The sequence below is a fragment of the Pithys albifrons genome, chromosome 4 (genome assembly GCF_047495875.1).
Source record: "Pithys albifrons albifrons isolate INPA30051 chromosome 4, PitAlb_v1, whole genome shotgun sequence".
Classification (NCBI taxonomy): domain Eukaryota; kingdom Metazoa; phylum Chordata; class Aves; order Passeriformes; family Thamnophilidae; genus Pithys; species Pithys albifrons.
This window is the reverse complement of record NC_092461.1, coordinates 103,321-118,328: the sequence shown is the minus strand read 5'-3', so window position 1 is coordinate 118,328 and position 15,008 is coordinate 103,321. Positions and strand designations below refer to the sequence as shown.

The window sequence follows — 15,008 nt, the reverse complement described above, 5'->3', positions numbered from 1 at the left end:
TCCAGGACTGTTCTTTTTTTTTATTTCATTAGTAAATTAAATTTCACATAGACTGAATTACAAATGCATCCAAATTCAACTTTTTAATCTACTACCTACTTTTATTTTTTGTTCACTGTGATAACAATGCACTGCTTAGTGAGTCAGGGCAGGATAATCAATGAAACTTGGTCCTTTAAATGGAAGCTGGCTGCAGTGTTGCAGGCTATCTGTATGTGCAGAGTGACAAATAAGGGCTATTTACATATACAAACACTAACCACTCTCACTAATATATTACAAATCCACTAGTAATGTTAGAACTGGCACCTCATGCCAGTTTCTGTGGGCATAAGTCCATTAAGTGAGGAACATATTCTAATTATATCTTAACATTATTCCTTATAATCATACATATCATGTGGAATTTTAAAGGAAGAACTAACATATGTCTTCATTAAATGGTACAAGATTGTTTCTTTTTCTGAAAAAATCTGCAAAGAAGTTTTCACATTGAATTTGGGTGGGTTTTTTCCTTTCCCTAGAACAGTGTGATTTTTTGGTTAGTCTAGTACTGCTCTCTCATACCACAGAATAGTTCATTTACTTCTAATACTACTATACAGTACTCTTGTATTTCCCTCCTTATATCCTAGCAGAAAAGCTCACCTTGTAAAGTAATTCTATGTTCTTCTACTAGCTACTAATACTTGTTTTCTACCAGTCCATGTAGCATTATCATCTCAATATTGATTATGCAGGCACTCAGCCTGCCTCCCTAGTGTAAGTTATCAATCACCTGAAATAACATGCCTTATATGTCAAGTGTTACAGTCTTCCATTTTCCACTCGTTCCTTTTTTCCCATCTACGCAACTGCTGCACAGTCCTTGCTCTGCTCATTCTTCTCACTCTCCTGTGGGCTGGTGACTGTCACCCTTGGAGTGCTGGGTACCTTCTCAGCACAGGAACCAGCCTGGGGACACAGGACAGACCCTGTCAATGTCACTGGGTATGGAAGATTCATTGCAATACAGTATTAGCACTTAGGAAAATTTCCACAAGGCATCCTTAATGTGAAAAAAGGTTTTCCAAGAGTGGTCATGTTAACATTTTTAATTACTTTACACTTATATACCTTCCAAAGGAGAACACATTCAAGTCAGAGGTTCCCTGCCACAGTTTTTTCATCAAACATTCAGTTACCCACATATCCCTTTGAAGTGAATGCTCATTGTCTCCACTTCTAAAAAACTTCAGCTTTTCTAAAAACAAATAAAAAAATCAATATATCAAGCACAGAATAAATTCAGAGCTCAAGAAAACGTCATGTTACTCAGCTCTTTTAATTGAAAAATGCTCTTGTGTGCCATACCAAAAGAGAAGAAAGCCAAGTTACAAAGTGGAAGAAACCATTCCCAGTGTCACACGAAGCAGAGGAAGGCTGATTTTCAGCAGCCTACAACAGGCAGGGAATATGTGACAATTTGTTCCACTTCTGATGCTCAAGAATCCCACTCTTCCCAGGTCTGGATTGGCCCCAGCAAACAAAATGCTTTGTTTCCAATATTCTGTTGCTGCTCAGCTCACCTGACAGGACAGTCCATGTTATTTTCTGGGCTGGATCCCTCCATCTAAGCCAGCAGCCTGTTACCCCTAAATTAAAAGGGTATTTGCTTGTAAACTGACCAAAGCCCTTTGCTTTGAGCATCTTGTTCATCTCCACTGTATTTTTCACTTGCTGAGAAAAGGAGATGAAAACTCCACGAAGCAATGGCAAAAGCCCTTTAAGAAATGCAACTTCTGTGAAAGTTAACTCTTCAAAATAATGAGGCACTGTGGTGTCATGAGCACATCCTTCTGCTCTGCTCTGCCCCAAAAGACAAAGCAGCATGGAAATATATGATTGCATTTTCTGGAAACTAAGGATTTTTTCATTATTTTTTCAAAATTCAGCATTCTATGGAAAGCAGGAGATACATCAAATATTGAAGAACATCTGCTTTCTCAGCTGGAGGACATCTAATGTAATTACTGACATAACTGATCTAAACAGATGGGAAACAACTTGTCCAGAAATTGAAATTCTTATCAATGCTCTCAGAACTTCATCAGAAATGAACTACACAGAAACCAGCTGAGAAGTGTAAGGCTGTGATGAATGAAGAACAATAATGGAAGAACAACAGTTTGAAAGAGTAAACACTCACCTGGTTCTGCCTGCCAGAATCCTCTTTTATTTCTTCTTCAGGCTGAAGATCCCCTTGGTAGTTCAACTGCTCCAATCCCTCACCATTTTCTTCACTGTTCTTGCCACTTATATGGATAGGTTGCTCTTCCTCTGCATGGTCAGCATTCTCTGTTTCTTCTGCTTCATCTTCATAATTTTCAATTAGTTTCTTTTTGTCTTCTTCCACTTCACTTTGTTCTTTGACACTTTCCCCACTTTCCTCTCCATTCACTTCTGGATATTTTGCTTCCTCTGCCCTGTCATTTTCCTCTTCTACATTTTCTTCTTCATCAACAGTTTCTGCTGGTCTCTGGTAAAAGGAAAAGCAGCAGCATTATGAGGAATTCTAAGTCAGACTGCTCCCTGCAATTCTGAAACATGACAGATACCACATTCACGTGTCCATCATTACTGGGGAGTAAGTGTGCTAATTTGCTCCTTTACTTACACCCCTTAATGCACTTTTATTCTATGTTTAAAACGTATTTTGGTGAGATTTAAACTTATGACACTGGGTTAATCCAGTTGACCACACTTAAAACAACTGGAATGAGCAAGATTTAATCAATACAGCAACAGCTTACTCTGTTCTGGTTATTCCATGTTCTCTGACTTTCCAGCATTTAGTACATGCTTGTTTATAAAATCCTGTCCCAATAAAATAACACACAGCAGCAGCCCCCAAGCTGTTCCCCACGCAGCATTTGACCCATGCCCAGCCCTTGGGTCGTGCTGTGCAGCCTGTTCTCTGCACAGATGAAGCAGCTCCAGAGACGAGGCAGAGCCACCGCTGACCCTTCAGCACCACCATCCCCTTCCAAGGGCCCCTGTGTGGGATGGCAGGGGTAGGATTGGTTGGATATTTGGCAGCAATTTCTTCCTACACAGAGCTGGACCTTGCTCATACTGTAGAAGAGCAGCATCATTTCCTGACAGCCTGGAAGCCTGATACACACACTGCCTGGTTTCTGTTGTTTTTCTTCCAGTTTCAGCTTTGAAGAGCCACCTGACTGTTCAGTGAACCAATGTCCCCACTGGCCAAGATACACAGTTGTGCTGAGCTATGAATGAAAATAAAGTGAAGAAAATCCCACAGGAGCAACAAGGTGTCTCCTCCCACGCAGCTTCATCAGACTAAATCTAAAGCAAACAACCTGTGAGCAACAGATTATCTCTTAATCAAAGCTGTGTGGAATGTTACTGTCATTAGTAGCTCCTTTATGCAGATAGACAGCTGCTACAGACATGTAAGTTATGTCTTTGAAAAATTTCTTTTCCTCACTAATATTAACATTTCAATCTCTCATCACCTTCAATGTATCAGTCAAAGCCACTCCAGCAAGACCAAGAATTGATTGAAGCCTCTTGATGAAACTCTTGCTTTGATATCTAAGTAGCAACATAACATTATTATGCCAGTGCACAATGCCACATTGGCACAGCTTCAAAAATCACAACTTGCTGTGTTGTAAAAATCCATAGAATGGCAAATTACTAGAAATACTACATAGTTACCAGGTAAATAATGGTTCCCTAAGGGATTTTTGAAGTACAGTAGTTTCTGTGGGGTTTTTATTCAAGCCTTCCTGACTCACTTTCATCTGGTAACATCAAACTGGTCTTATATCACTAAAATAAAAATTCAATAAGCCAGGTCTTTACAGAGACCTTCAGAGAAGGCAGCACCAAAGCAGACTTGAGCCAGCCTTGGTAACACACATAAATATAGCAAAGAATCTGAAGACCCATAAATTCTCAGAAGTTACCTGCTAGTCTTAGGTATTATCCACTAATTTGTTTTCGGTCTGATGAGGAAATGAGCAGCTCTGGATTCTGAGAAGAAACAGGGGACAGTGGTACAAACTAAATGCACCAGACACCACTGGGTAGAAGTGTGCTTGGTTTTGCTTAATGGCACCTGCTTGCTGTGACATTACAAACACCAAATGAAGAGAGGAGAAGAAAAGCAGGAAAGTCAACGCAGGTTTTCTCAGTTAACTGTTGCAGTCATCCAAGACATTTGCATTTCCAGCTTTTTGATAGTGCCCAATAGTGGGCACAAACAGAAGGGAACACGTGCCCTTGCCTGCACTGCTTCAGTGTGTGGCTCTTTTGGGGCTGCAGCAGAAGGGCCTTCACACCGTGGTGCAAACCTGAGCTTGCCATTTATGTGCTTGGGCTGGCCCTTGGCATGGGAGCACCAGGGGTGTTTGAGGGTCAGGACCCTCCTCACGTGCTACACTCACTACACTCATTTGACCTTATCTGTCTAAACAGGTGTGGATGCAAATTTTTCAAGAGTTAAACGTGAGTGACACAGAAGATAAGCCCAGCAACACCAAACCGTACCCAAAACCTCACAGGGAACTGCCAGGAAATAACATTCTGATTTCAAATAATTTCACTTCACCAGTCAAGCTAGAGTGCCTGAAAAAATAATAGTACAATACAGGATCAGTAAAACAAATCCCATCAGTGCAAGTCTAATGCTTTTATAGTAACTGAAGATGTCAAGGTAGCTGAACATATCACTACAATGATTATTACTACTACAGACAAAAAGAATGTTTTTCAGCTAATAATTGAAAGGCAAAATGCATTCTTCATTTAATCTCCTTTAAAGCTGCACTACATAAGACTGGACATTTCAAACAAGGTAAAGATCAATACTGATCCACAGAAAAAGACCTTTCACAAGGTAATCTAAAATGCAGTTCGGCTCCCTCTGCATGCACAGTCATAGGCAGGCTTTGAAATCTGATTATGACCACAGACTGCACTTCAGAACGCACAGCAGACCAAAGACAGGACCGTAGAGAGGGAACTAAAGGCCTAAATCAGCCATAGTACCTTGTTCTTTACATTAAAAAAAAGGTGACACTTTCCACTGAGATCTTGTTGATCTTCCAGCCATGCATCAACGAGCAGTCTCCATTTAAAGTACACCGTGGATTGTGCTCATTCCTCCTACAGCCAGAGCCACCCACAATAAGGCTTGTAATTTTGCCTTTTGTAATTGACAGCAAATAGGCAGTAACCTCCTTTATTGCACTGCTGCCTGCATCTTTTACGTGAAGGAGATGCTTGTGCAGTTTCACAGCTGAAAGCCAGTTAAAATAACTGGTTTTCAAGCCAAACCTTCATTAAGGTGAGAACAATTCTTTGCTTGTCATGGACTAGCAATTAAAAGACTCACTGACAAAAGACTTGTATATGTACATTGAAAAGCATATTCCACCAAAGGCACATAGAAAAACCAAAGTAATTCTCAACTTCATGCTGGAAACATGGACTCAGCTTGTCTTATAAAAACCTCCTGACTTAACTAACAGGTTGATGAGAACAGAGCCAATTTCATTTGCATTCAAGAAGTACGATTGCTTGGCAGCAATTTTAACCTCAGCAAAAACAGAGTGTCTTAAAAAGAAAGATATATTCTAATTACACTTATCACGCTCTCATTCATTAAGAGCTACATTACCAAATGCCATCATCATTCAAAAGCAGTAAGTCAGGAAATCTTCAGACATTGAAGCATTTGGCTTCTTTTCTTCTTAGGGATGCTAATGTAACCTCTCAGAAGGTTTGTACATGACTGATACTGAGAAGTGCAGTATCACAAATCATTTAAGGCAGAAATGATTTTGTCCCATTAATGTGAAACGTAATTTTGCTTTATTGAAGTAATTTGAAATGTCTACACGGCTAATGGTCACAACAGACAAACAACAAGGCAGGCAACAAAAATCTTAATGGTCACAAATACCAGCATGAATACATCTCCCAAATGCAGCAACAGAACACTTAATTTCAGTGGCACCAAACCTCTCAGAACAGAGATGCCCCTGCTCCTACTCGGGCAGGAATGCTTTGAGGCAGCACTGCACAGAGTCCAACAGCGAAACATTTTGTCCCTGAAGCAGACAGGGTTGCTAAGTGACAGCAGCCCTCTTCTCTTCCACATCATTTACAAAACCCAGGCTCTTAAAAACAAGCAAATGAATAGTTAAGCTTCAATCGTCTTACACTTCCCACAGAGTTCCCACATTCTCACAAAATACACTGTGGTTCCTGAAGGCAAAGTCTTTATCTCCACAACACTCAAACTCCAACATTTTTATGGGACGGGTGCATCTTTTTTTTTTTCCTTTCTTTTTTTTTTTTTACAACAAATGCAGCACCTGGGTTCTCAGAGTCTAATTTTTGTAATATCCTGGCACCCAGCAGTCTAACTGGAATGAATGAAAACCAAAGAACTTGAAGTGTAGAAAGAGCAGCTTTTCCAACTCTCTTCCTCAGTGTCTGGTGTGGTAACTGGAAGCACACCCATGTCCTTCAGCACAAGACAGAGAAGAAAGACACCACCTGTGAGTGCTGCATTCCGGGGCCCTCAGCACTGCAGGGCCAGGGCCCTGCTGGGCACGGGGCTGGAGCAGCACTCCTGCTGAGACTGACTCAGAGAGCTCAGCCTGGAGAAGAGAAGGCTCCAGGGAGACCTCAGAGCATCTCCCAGTGCATGAAACCAGAAGGGAGTCTTGTTACAAGGGCATGGAGTGACAGGACACAGGGAATGGCTTCCCACTGCCAGAGGGCAGGGACAGATGGGATATTGGGAAGGAATTCCTGGCTGGGAGGGTGGGCAGGGCCTGGCACAGGTGCCCAGAGAAGCTGTGGCTGCCCCATCCCTGGGAGTGTCCAAGGCCAGGTTGGACAGGGCTTGGAGCACCCTGGGACAGTGCAAGGTGTCCTTGCCTGTGACAGGGGAGGTGAAATGAGATGATCTTTGGGTTGCTCCAACCCAAACCATTCTATGATTTTAGGATCTGACGATCCAATTGGATCTTTACTTTTGTAATATGTACCCAAGTCAAGGATATTTTTCTCCACCTATTCACTGACACTTAAGTTTATTTTTTCCCCCAACATTTTGCATGTGTTCATTCAAATTTGCCTAAAATTCACTCCCTACAACACAGTATGATCTGCTGAGCATCTCTGTAGATAATAAGATTGTTAAGCATTTCAAAAAGTCCTACTGTGGCTGCAAAAATGCAGAAATAATTTTTCTAGGAACAGATTCTTCTTCTTCTTTTAACAAATTAAAATGCCCCATCAGTTAATCAATTTGAGAAACTGGCTGCTCTACAATTGCTGGATTTTTGAAGACAGAGGTATGCAGAGAGAGGAAATCTTTTTTTTAAAGTGGTATCAACACTAGTTTTACAACAGAGCTACCTTTAGAGGCTTCATTCAGAAGAAGCAAAGGCACTCCAAGAGCTGGCCACATAGGCCTTTAAAGACAAGATCACATCTTGCTGCTATAGCTTCAGAAATCACCCACCCAGTGCAGAAACAGAGGGAAGATCTCCCTCTCTTCTCATTCTGAACTGCAAGAGCCAATCAGAGTAAGTTTCCCCATCACACATGAACAAACAATAACCCCATTAAGTGTAAATCAGTGGAGCTGAAAGAAGAGTGGAAAATGTGATCTGCTGGCTTGTCAGCACTCACAATTCATAAAGCTTAAATTGCAGCTGCACCATTTGTAGCAAAATCCAAGCATAAAATGTTCTGCATGTGTTCTTTCCAAATGCCATTTTGAAGTCCTTACTGATGCAGTGCAAAATGTTTCCTCGTGAGAAGTTGTAGCCTTTTCTGGTTTGTTGTTGAATCCCCATAAACTTTAACATTTTGCCTTCTGCAATAGGGAAGATAAACATTTTATTCTGCTCACTGAGGTGGATCTTGGGTCTCTAAAGCAAAATGTGTACTCCCTAATGAAAACTGCAAATGAAAGGTGCAAATTTTCTGTCCTCATGACACACTCCAGCTCACCTAGGGAGATACACAGTCTCACATCACATCCCAGCCCAGGAAGTGGGGAATGATGACTGGAGGGCTGCATTAATCAGTGGACATTCCTGTAATAATGGAAAGCAAATGGCTAATGAAAGAACCAAGAGTGTGAACATCTACAAAAAAAACCCTAAACAAGTGCCCATTAGACAAATTTATCATCCAATGATTCTTACAAATAAACACAGAGAGAAGGAGATGGGGATGATGAATCCGGAGGGGAAAAAATCCCAAAGAACAACACAAACCCAAACCAGACTCTTTCTACATCACTTAACAGCCAGTATCACACACCCCATGGCAGAGCAGGCTGGCACAACATGCCCCAGTTCCTCAGGGGGGGCATGCAGTGCATAACTTAGTACCTCATAAATCTCAGGCTTTCTCTTCACAAGGGCTGAGCATGAGAGAACAACAGCCACGCTCATGAAAAAGGATAAATCAGTGCAATCTTGCAGTGTTATTTCAATACTATTACTAGAAATTGCTGCTTTTGTATTTCACAACTTACATGGAATTAAAGAAAAAGTAGCCGTTTTTTAATGAAAGCTTTACAAGTTAGAAAAGTTTCTATCTCAGACTCACTTTGAATATATTTATATTATTAACAGAAAATTCAAAGAAACTCACTTAATTGCCATCTCCAATATGAAACTTGCCTTGTTTTGCTGTCTCCCCATCAAGAACTGCAACAAACCCACCCTGTTGTTCCCTGCCATTTGCACAACTGATTTCACAGTCTGCCATCAGTTCCCACCAATGCTGACACAGTGACATGAACAACCAAACTGCAGTAAGTCTGCCTGTCAGAAGAAGAAACTGCCCATTTTGTATTTGGAACTCCAAGCCTCAGTACAGAATACAGAACAGAAGGGTCTGGTTTAGTTTAAGGCAAAATAGTGACTTTTTTCCTCCTTGATGTTCAATTACAACTGTCAGCTAGTCTACAGAAAAGCAAATCCTGTTCTTTTAATGTATTTTCAGCTGGCAGACAGCATTTGACAGGGCAGGACACAAGCCAGTGTGTAGCCATTATTACAGTAACCTCAGTTAATGGCTAATCTGGCATTTGTTCAACTGTGTACTTCAAACAGCAAGACAGAGAAGGTGCCTAAGAAGACAAAAAGACGAAGCTCTGTCTTCACCACCTCATTTATGTGGCTGATGGAAATGATAGTCTATCAAAAGTGTCAGCATTGTAGTGAAAGCTGGCATGTAAATATTTATGCATTATCCAAGATAGTCAAGCCCTGCCTGGCTGTCCTTTTCCATATTTCGAGCAGTAACAGCAACTGCAGTGCAGGTAAGAAAAAGCTATAAAGGTTTAGATCACAGAATTTAAAACAATTTAAAATGGTCATTAGTAAGAACCTGAACATGTAAAATGCTAAATGCTTCCAAGGTTTGAGTGACCTCAGTTATCTGGAAATAAAAAGGCCTCCATGCTGCTCAGAAGGACACAGCATCTTGCCAGATTACCTAGGAAACCATACATGAAATTTTAACATTATAACTAAAGCATGGCTTGAGTTCCAATAAATTTTGGTGCTTTGTTTGGCTTTTATGAAAATATGAAAATCAGATTATTCATTGTGCGTGACAGACTTATGAATTTTGTTTTTGACTCAAACACACTTGCTTCCAGTTCCTTGTCCAGGTAGCAAAAATCTGTTGGAAGCAGTTGGAAAATAGCTCCCTATTAGGATGATGAATTGACCTTGGTAGGTGAGCTCAGAGGTACGGAGCAAATCTGAGCACTGCAAGCTTGCCAGGACGTTGGATGCTCACTGGCACCTCCACCAAGCACAGAAGTGGGAGCGGAGGGAGTAGGTAACTCCTGCCCCTCCCTAGGGATGGTCCCCATGCGCTGGCCCAGCAAACCTGGGCAGACACAGCAGGATGGGCAGAGACACTGCCTGGGCTGCAGCATCTCTGTGCAGGAGTCAGGCAGCTGTCTCCAGGGCTGCATTCCACAGGAATTGCAGGTAGCCTAAAAACGAAGGCCTGGCAGCCCTATTTACACTGTCAAAAGCATTACACTACCCAGAGGAATTCTTTACACACCTTCAGAGGCAAATAAACAGCCTAATCACTGCGCAGGTTGATTTCTACACTGCCAAGACCAAGGCAGGATATGCTTCAGGACGTCATAAGAAACAAAGATCAAGACAACAGGCAGCATGTTCTTCCCCAGTGTCAGTACTATCAGTGCATCACAACACATTCTCATTATCAGAACACCTCCCAAGGACAATCACAATTTAGAGGGCTGATGAGCCCAATGGTGGTCAGCATCTAAGCCTCTGAGTCTGGGGCAGGTACCTGCTGTGAAAATGTGCAGCATTTCTTGTATCAGGGATCAGGCAGTGATGCTCTTGTTGCCTCTTTCTATCACCTGATTCATCTGTCTTCAAGAACAAAGTCTATGAAATAGCTGAGCAACACTCCTTCCCATTAAAGTGAATTAATCTTGAGAAAGATCCTTCTCAGAAACACGAGCCTAAAATAAAATGCTAGGATCCATTAGGGTTTTTTTAGATGGTATGCTGTCATTCTTCAAAATGGCTAATAAGGTCAAAAAACATCTATTTTCCCCTCAGGTATTTTTTTAAAAAGCAGAAGACAAACTAAATGTATATGTGTCTAGTATTCTTTTACCCAAAAACACAAACCAACCAAAAAAACCACAGAAAAGCGCCATTTTTTTAAAGCTCGATCAATACCTGGTCCAGTGGAATTTCCACAAGAGTATCTTCATCCTCCTGCACTTCCACTGCCCCCCACATTTCAGACTCCTCTTCTCTGACTTTGTAAATATCTTCGTCTACAAAGCAGACAGAGCGGAGGGCGGTGAGGTCCGGTGGTGCCGCCGTGTGGCTGCGCTCGGAACTGCAGCATCGGGCCGGGGCCAGCGCGCCTGGGCTCACCCGGCACACGGGGCTTTGGGGAGACCTCAACCTCGCAGCGTTCCAGCGGCACCTTCTGTCCTTTGAACAGCGGATACTTACAAACTACACAACTGGGGGAGAGGGAAAGAGGGGAAAGGGAAAGGGGGGCAAGAAAGGGGGGAAAGGGGGGGGGAAAATGGGGAAACGGGGGGAAAAGGGGGAAAAGAAAAGGGGGGGAAAGAAAAGGGGGGGAAAGAAAAGGGGGGGAAAGAAAAGGGGGGGAAAGAAAAGGGGGGGAAAGAAAAGGGGGGGGAAGAAAAGGGGGGGGAAGAAAAGGGGGGGGAAGAAAAGGGGGGGGAAGAAAAGGGGGGGAAGGAAAGGGGGGAAAAAGGGGGGGAAAAAAGGGGGGGAAAAAAGGGGGGGAAAAAAGGGGGGGAAAAAAAGGGGGGGAAAAAAAGGGGGGGAAAAAAAGGGGGGGAAAAAAAGGGGGGGAAAGAAAAGGGGGGGAAAGAAAAGGGGGGGAAAGAAAAGGGGGGGAAAGAAAAGGGGGGGAAAGAAAAGGGGGGGAAAGAAAAGGGGGGGAAAGAAAAGGGGGGGAAAGAAAAGGGGGGGAAAGAAAAGGGGGGCCAAAGGGGGGGAAGAGGAGGAGAAAGGGGGGAAAGGACACAGAGACTGAACAAAGCCCTGGATCTGAAGTTCCTTCACTTCTGGCAGAGGTTTGGCGTGAATCTGAACATAACACATTAGAACAACAACATATTACTTCTGTTTCTACAGTCAATTATAGCATCCTTTAGTAATTTGCCTTGTAACATAAATATATCAAAAATCATCAAGTCCAGCTGTCAACCTACTACCATCACTTGTTAAACCATGTCCTCAAGTGCCATATCCACACTTTTTTCAACACTTCCAGGGATAGTGACTCCACCACCTCCCTGGGCGGCCTATTCCAATGCTTTATAAACCTTTCTCTGAAGAAATTTTTCCTCATATTCAATCTAAACCTCCCCTGGCCCAGTTTCAGGGCTATTTCCTCTTGTCCTGTTACTTGTCACCTGGGATAAAAGATTGACACCCAACTGGCTACTACTGCCAATTCCTACTTTTACCAGCAGGCCTTTATATATGGAGGAAGAAGAGAGGGCCACAGAAAGAACAAACAGCTTCTCTCAACATACACCTGAGCTCAAACTAGAGAATCTGCTGCCTTGAACAGCTGCTCCTATTTCCACAAGACTCACAAAGCATTGAAAAGCTGAACTGAGAAGGAGGTCGGCACTTCTTCAGTAAACTCAGTGACTTCTCGACCATTTCTGCCAGCAGGTGGAGCAGCAGTAGCATTAAATAAAGGGAAATATTTTCCTATAATTGCTATCTACCAAGTAAGATTCCCCAACAGGAGTCAATTCATCTGTCATTAAAATAAAAAAGAAAATATAAGGAAAAAAGAAAACAACCATTGAAGATATCCAGGGTGGACAAACAGCTAGAATAGCATTTGATTGTACCAGACACAATGGTATTTGACTCAAGACTAAAATAAACCTGAAATTCTACAAGATAACTCCTGAGAACACAATTCTACTACAAAAGACTGTTTTTCACTGATCTTTTAAAGCTCAAATTTACAAAACTGCTCTTGACTCAAGGTAAATTTAAAACTCATGATTCTAGACAGAGGTACAAAACTGTGCTGTTGGGTGACAAATCCTGACATTTTAGACCACAAATTGTTATTCTACACTTCATTATTAACATTTAGATGGCAGTGAGAAGAAATTTCAGATGTTATGGAAAGTATAATTTATTTCTCCTGACAGATACCAACTGGCCTGTATTAAAGACATGTACAGCTATTACTAATGAGGGAGAACAGCCATACCAGCATGGCAGCAACCTCTGTAGTCAGGGGCCAGTCTTCCAGCCCTTGAAAAAAAAATGAGGGGGAAGGGGAATATCACACCATAAGGTAAGAAAAACAGGTTCTGTTCAAAGAGAATGTTTACTACTAAATAGTAAATTGTTGTCACTGCTGTCACAGCACAGTGGGGAGCAAATTCCGCAAGGGTCTCCAGCAGTGTGAACACCGACCAGCCAACTGCAGTTTGTGTTACTGCCCCAGGGCCTGGCCACTCTTACACAGAGCCAGAAGCTCACCAGGGATCAGCAGGGACAGCGAGGTGTCCTCAGAGAAGACCAGCTCCCTTTCTTCTTCTTTTTGCAGGGCAGAACAATGAGAAAACCGTCAAAATATGCTTTTCATTTTCATTGCCAAAAGCATAAAGATAAAACTATATTAGTTTACTAAAAATCATACACAGCCTCCTATGGTATGTCAATGAAGTCAGGAATGTAGCAGTTGAGCACAGGTGCATTTCCTAAGCAGAAAGAACTTCTGCACTTTCAGTTGGCTGGAGTAAAAGGACAATTCAAGAGCTATGCAAACATATTTTTCTACTGTTTCACTGTTTTATCTGAAGATCAAACCCCACTCTACTACAACAGTGTTTATCTCAGTACTGACCATGATGTTGAAGGACTCTAACAGTAGAAGCTGTTCCTGTCTGCTTTACTTTTGCAGAGTAGTTGGAAAAGTGTCGTCTGGACACAGAATTCTCTGGATTCTGGCTTTTTTTGTCTTTCCCCTTGGGAAGTTGAGGTGAGGAGCTGTTTTCCCCCTGGTCACTGGATCCAGCAGTAGATTTGGATTGCCAATCACTTCCCTGGAAAGGAAATGTACATAACTATGACTGATGAAAATTAAAAACTTCATTTTTTAAAATTTCAGTAAGGACTGGTATCAGGTATTAAAGAAGCATATTAATTTACAATCAGTAATATCTCTTCTCCCAGCAACTAGAGGCAGGAGAACAGGAAATGGCTTCAAGCTGCACCAGGGGAGGTTCAGGTTGGACATCAGGAAAAATTTCTTCACTGAAAGGGTGATTAAGCATTGGCACAGGCTGCCCAGGGCAGTGGAAGAGTCACCATTCCTGGAAGCTTTCGAGAAGTAACTGGACATGGCAATTGGTAGCATGGTTTAGTTGATGTGGTGGTGATCGGTCAAAGGTTGGACTTGATGATCTTGCAGGTCTTTTCCAGCCCTAACTGATTCTATGACTCATTTTGCATGCATAAAAATAGCTATACAGGATACAAAGCAGTGAAGGATCAGCTCTGTATTTAATGGTTACCTAGGACAAAACATACCAGATTGGAAACTGCTTTAGGGCCTTATTCAGACTCAGCATGCAGAAACACCATTTTCTGTAAGATGTTTTGCAAAAGGTTCTGTGTTTTACTTTAGGTGTATCATTTGAATAAATAAATAAATAAATAATTGTACAAATATAACTTTACAGGTTTAAAAGAAAGACCTCAAGGCAGCAGCTGATCTTTTCTATGGAAAGTTTAAAAAAAAAAAAACCAGAGCAACCATTACTGCAATATTTTCTGAGATTTCTTTATTCTTGTCTAATTGACACTGCAAATAGCTACAGATTCATCCAGCTCTGAAAAGCCTATGACCAGGTGGCTCTGGATTCTTTTCTTTACAGATTTAATTAAAACCCAAAGGACAGGGACTTTTCATCTGTCAGAATTAGGCAAACTAGAAACTTAACACTTACGCTGCCTTTAGACTTCCGAGGTCCCACGATCGGAGGCAGCACCGAGCCCTTGGCACTGCAGAGATAAACTGTATCTTAGAACTGTGCACACTGTCCCTGTCACAGACACCACACACCGGGACCCAGACGACACCAAAGGGCTTTGGCCACAAAGCTGACTGGTTTGTTCATTGCATGTTTTCACTAAGAAGCACTCATCCCTATTTACTAGACCATATTTAAATGCATAATCATTAACTTAAACAAATGCATTACAGTTCCTCACAATGCATACTTTATACACCATAAATTTCCACGTGAATGCTCCTTACAACTACTCTGATGAAAGGTCCAGCTATTTCAAGAAAACTCTTTATATCAATTGCTGAACATAACTTTTCACTATCCTTAAATTCATTAGTTGCAAATGCTGTTCCCCAAAATA

General features: G+C 41.9%; 1 protein-coding gene across 7 annotated transcripts in view; it reads right to left on the bottom strand.

The window, feature by feature from the left end:
• The window catches only part of DCDC2 (doublecortin domain containing 2), a 38,550-nt gene continuing 23,542 nt past the window's right edge, over positions 1-15,008 (bottom strand). For 6 of the 7 annotated variants that reach the window (XM_071553166.1, XM_071553167.1, XM_071553160.1 and 3 more), the window contains 5 exons: positions 14,585-14,639; positions 13,480-13,678; positions 10,788-10,888; positions 2,189-2,518; positions 1-954 (listed from right to left, as the gene is read on the bottom strand). In XM_071553166.1, coding sequence (XP_071409267.1) covers positions 847-954; positions 2,189-2,518; positions 10,788-10,888; positions 13,480-13,678; positions 14,585-14,639 — 793 coding nt within the window. In that variant the 3' untranslated portion in view covers positions 1-846. Of the gene's footprint in view, positions 955-1,250; positions 1,635-2,188; positions 2,519-10,787; positions 10,889-13,479; positions 13,679-14,584; positions 14,640-15,008 lie in introns of those variants that run through there. The other variant, XM_071553164.1, reaches the window with a different exon arrangement.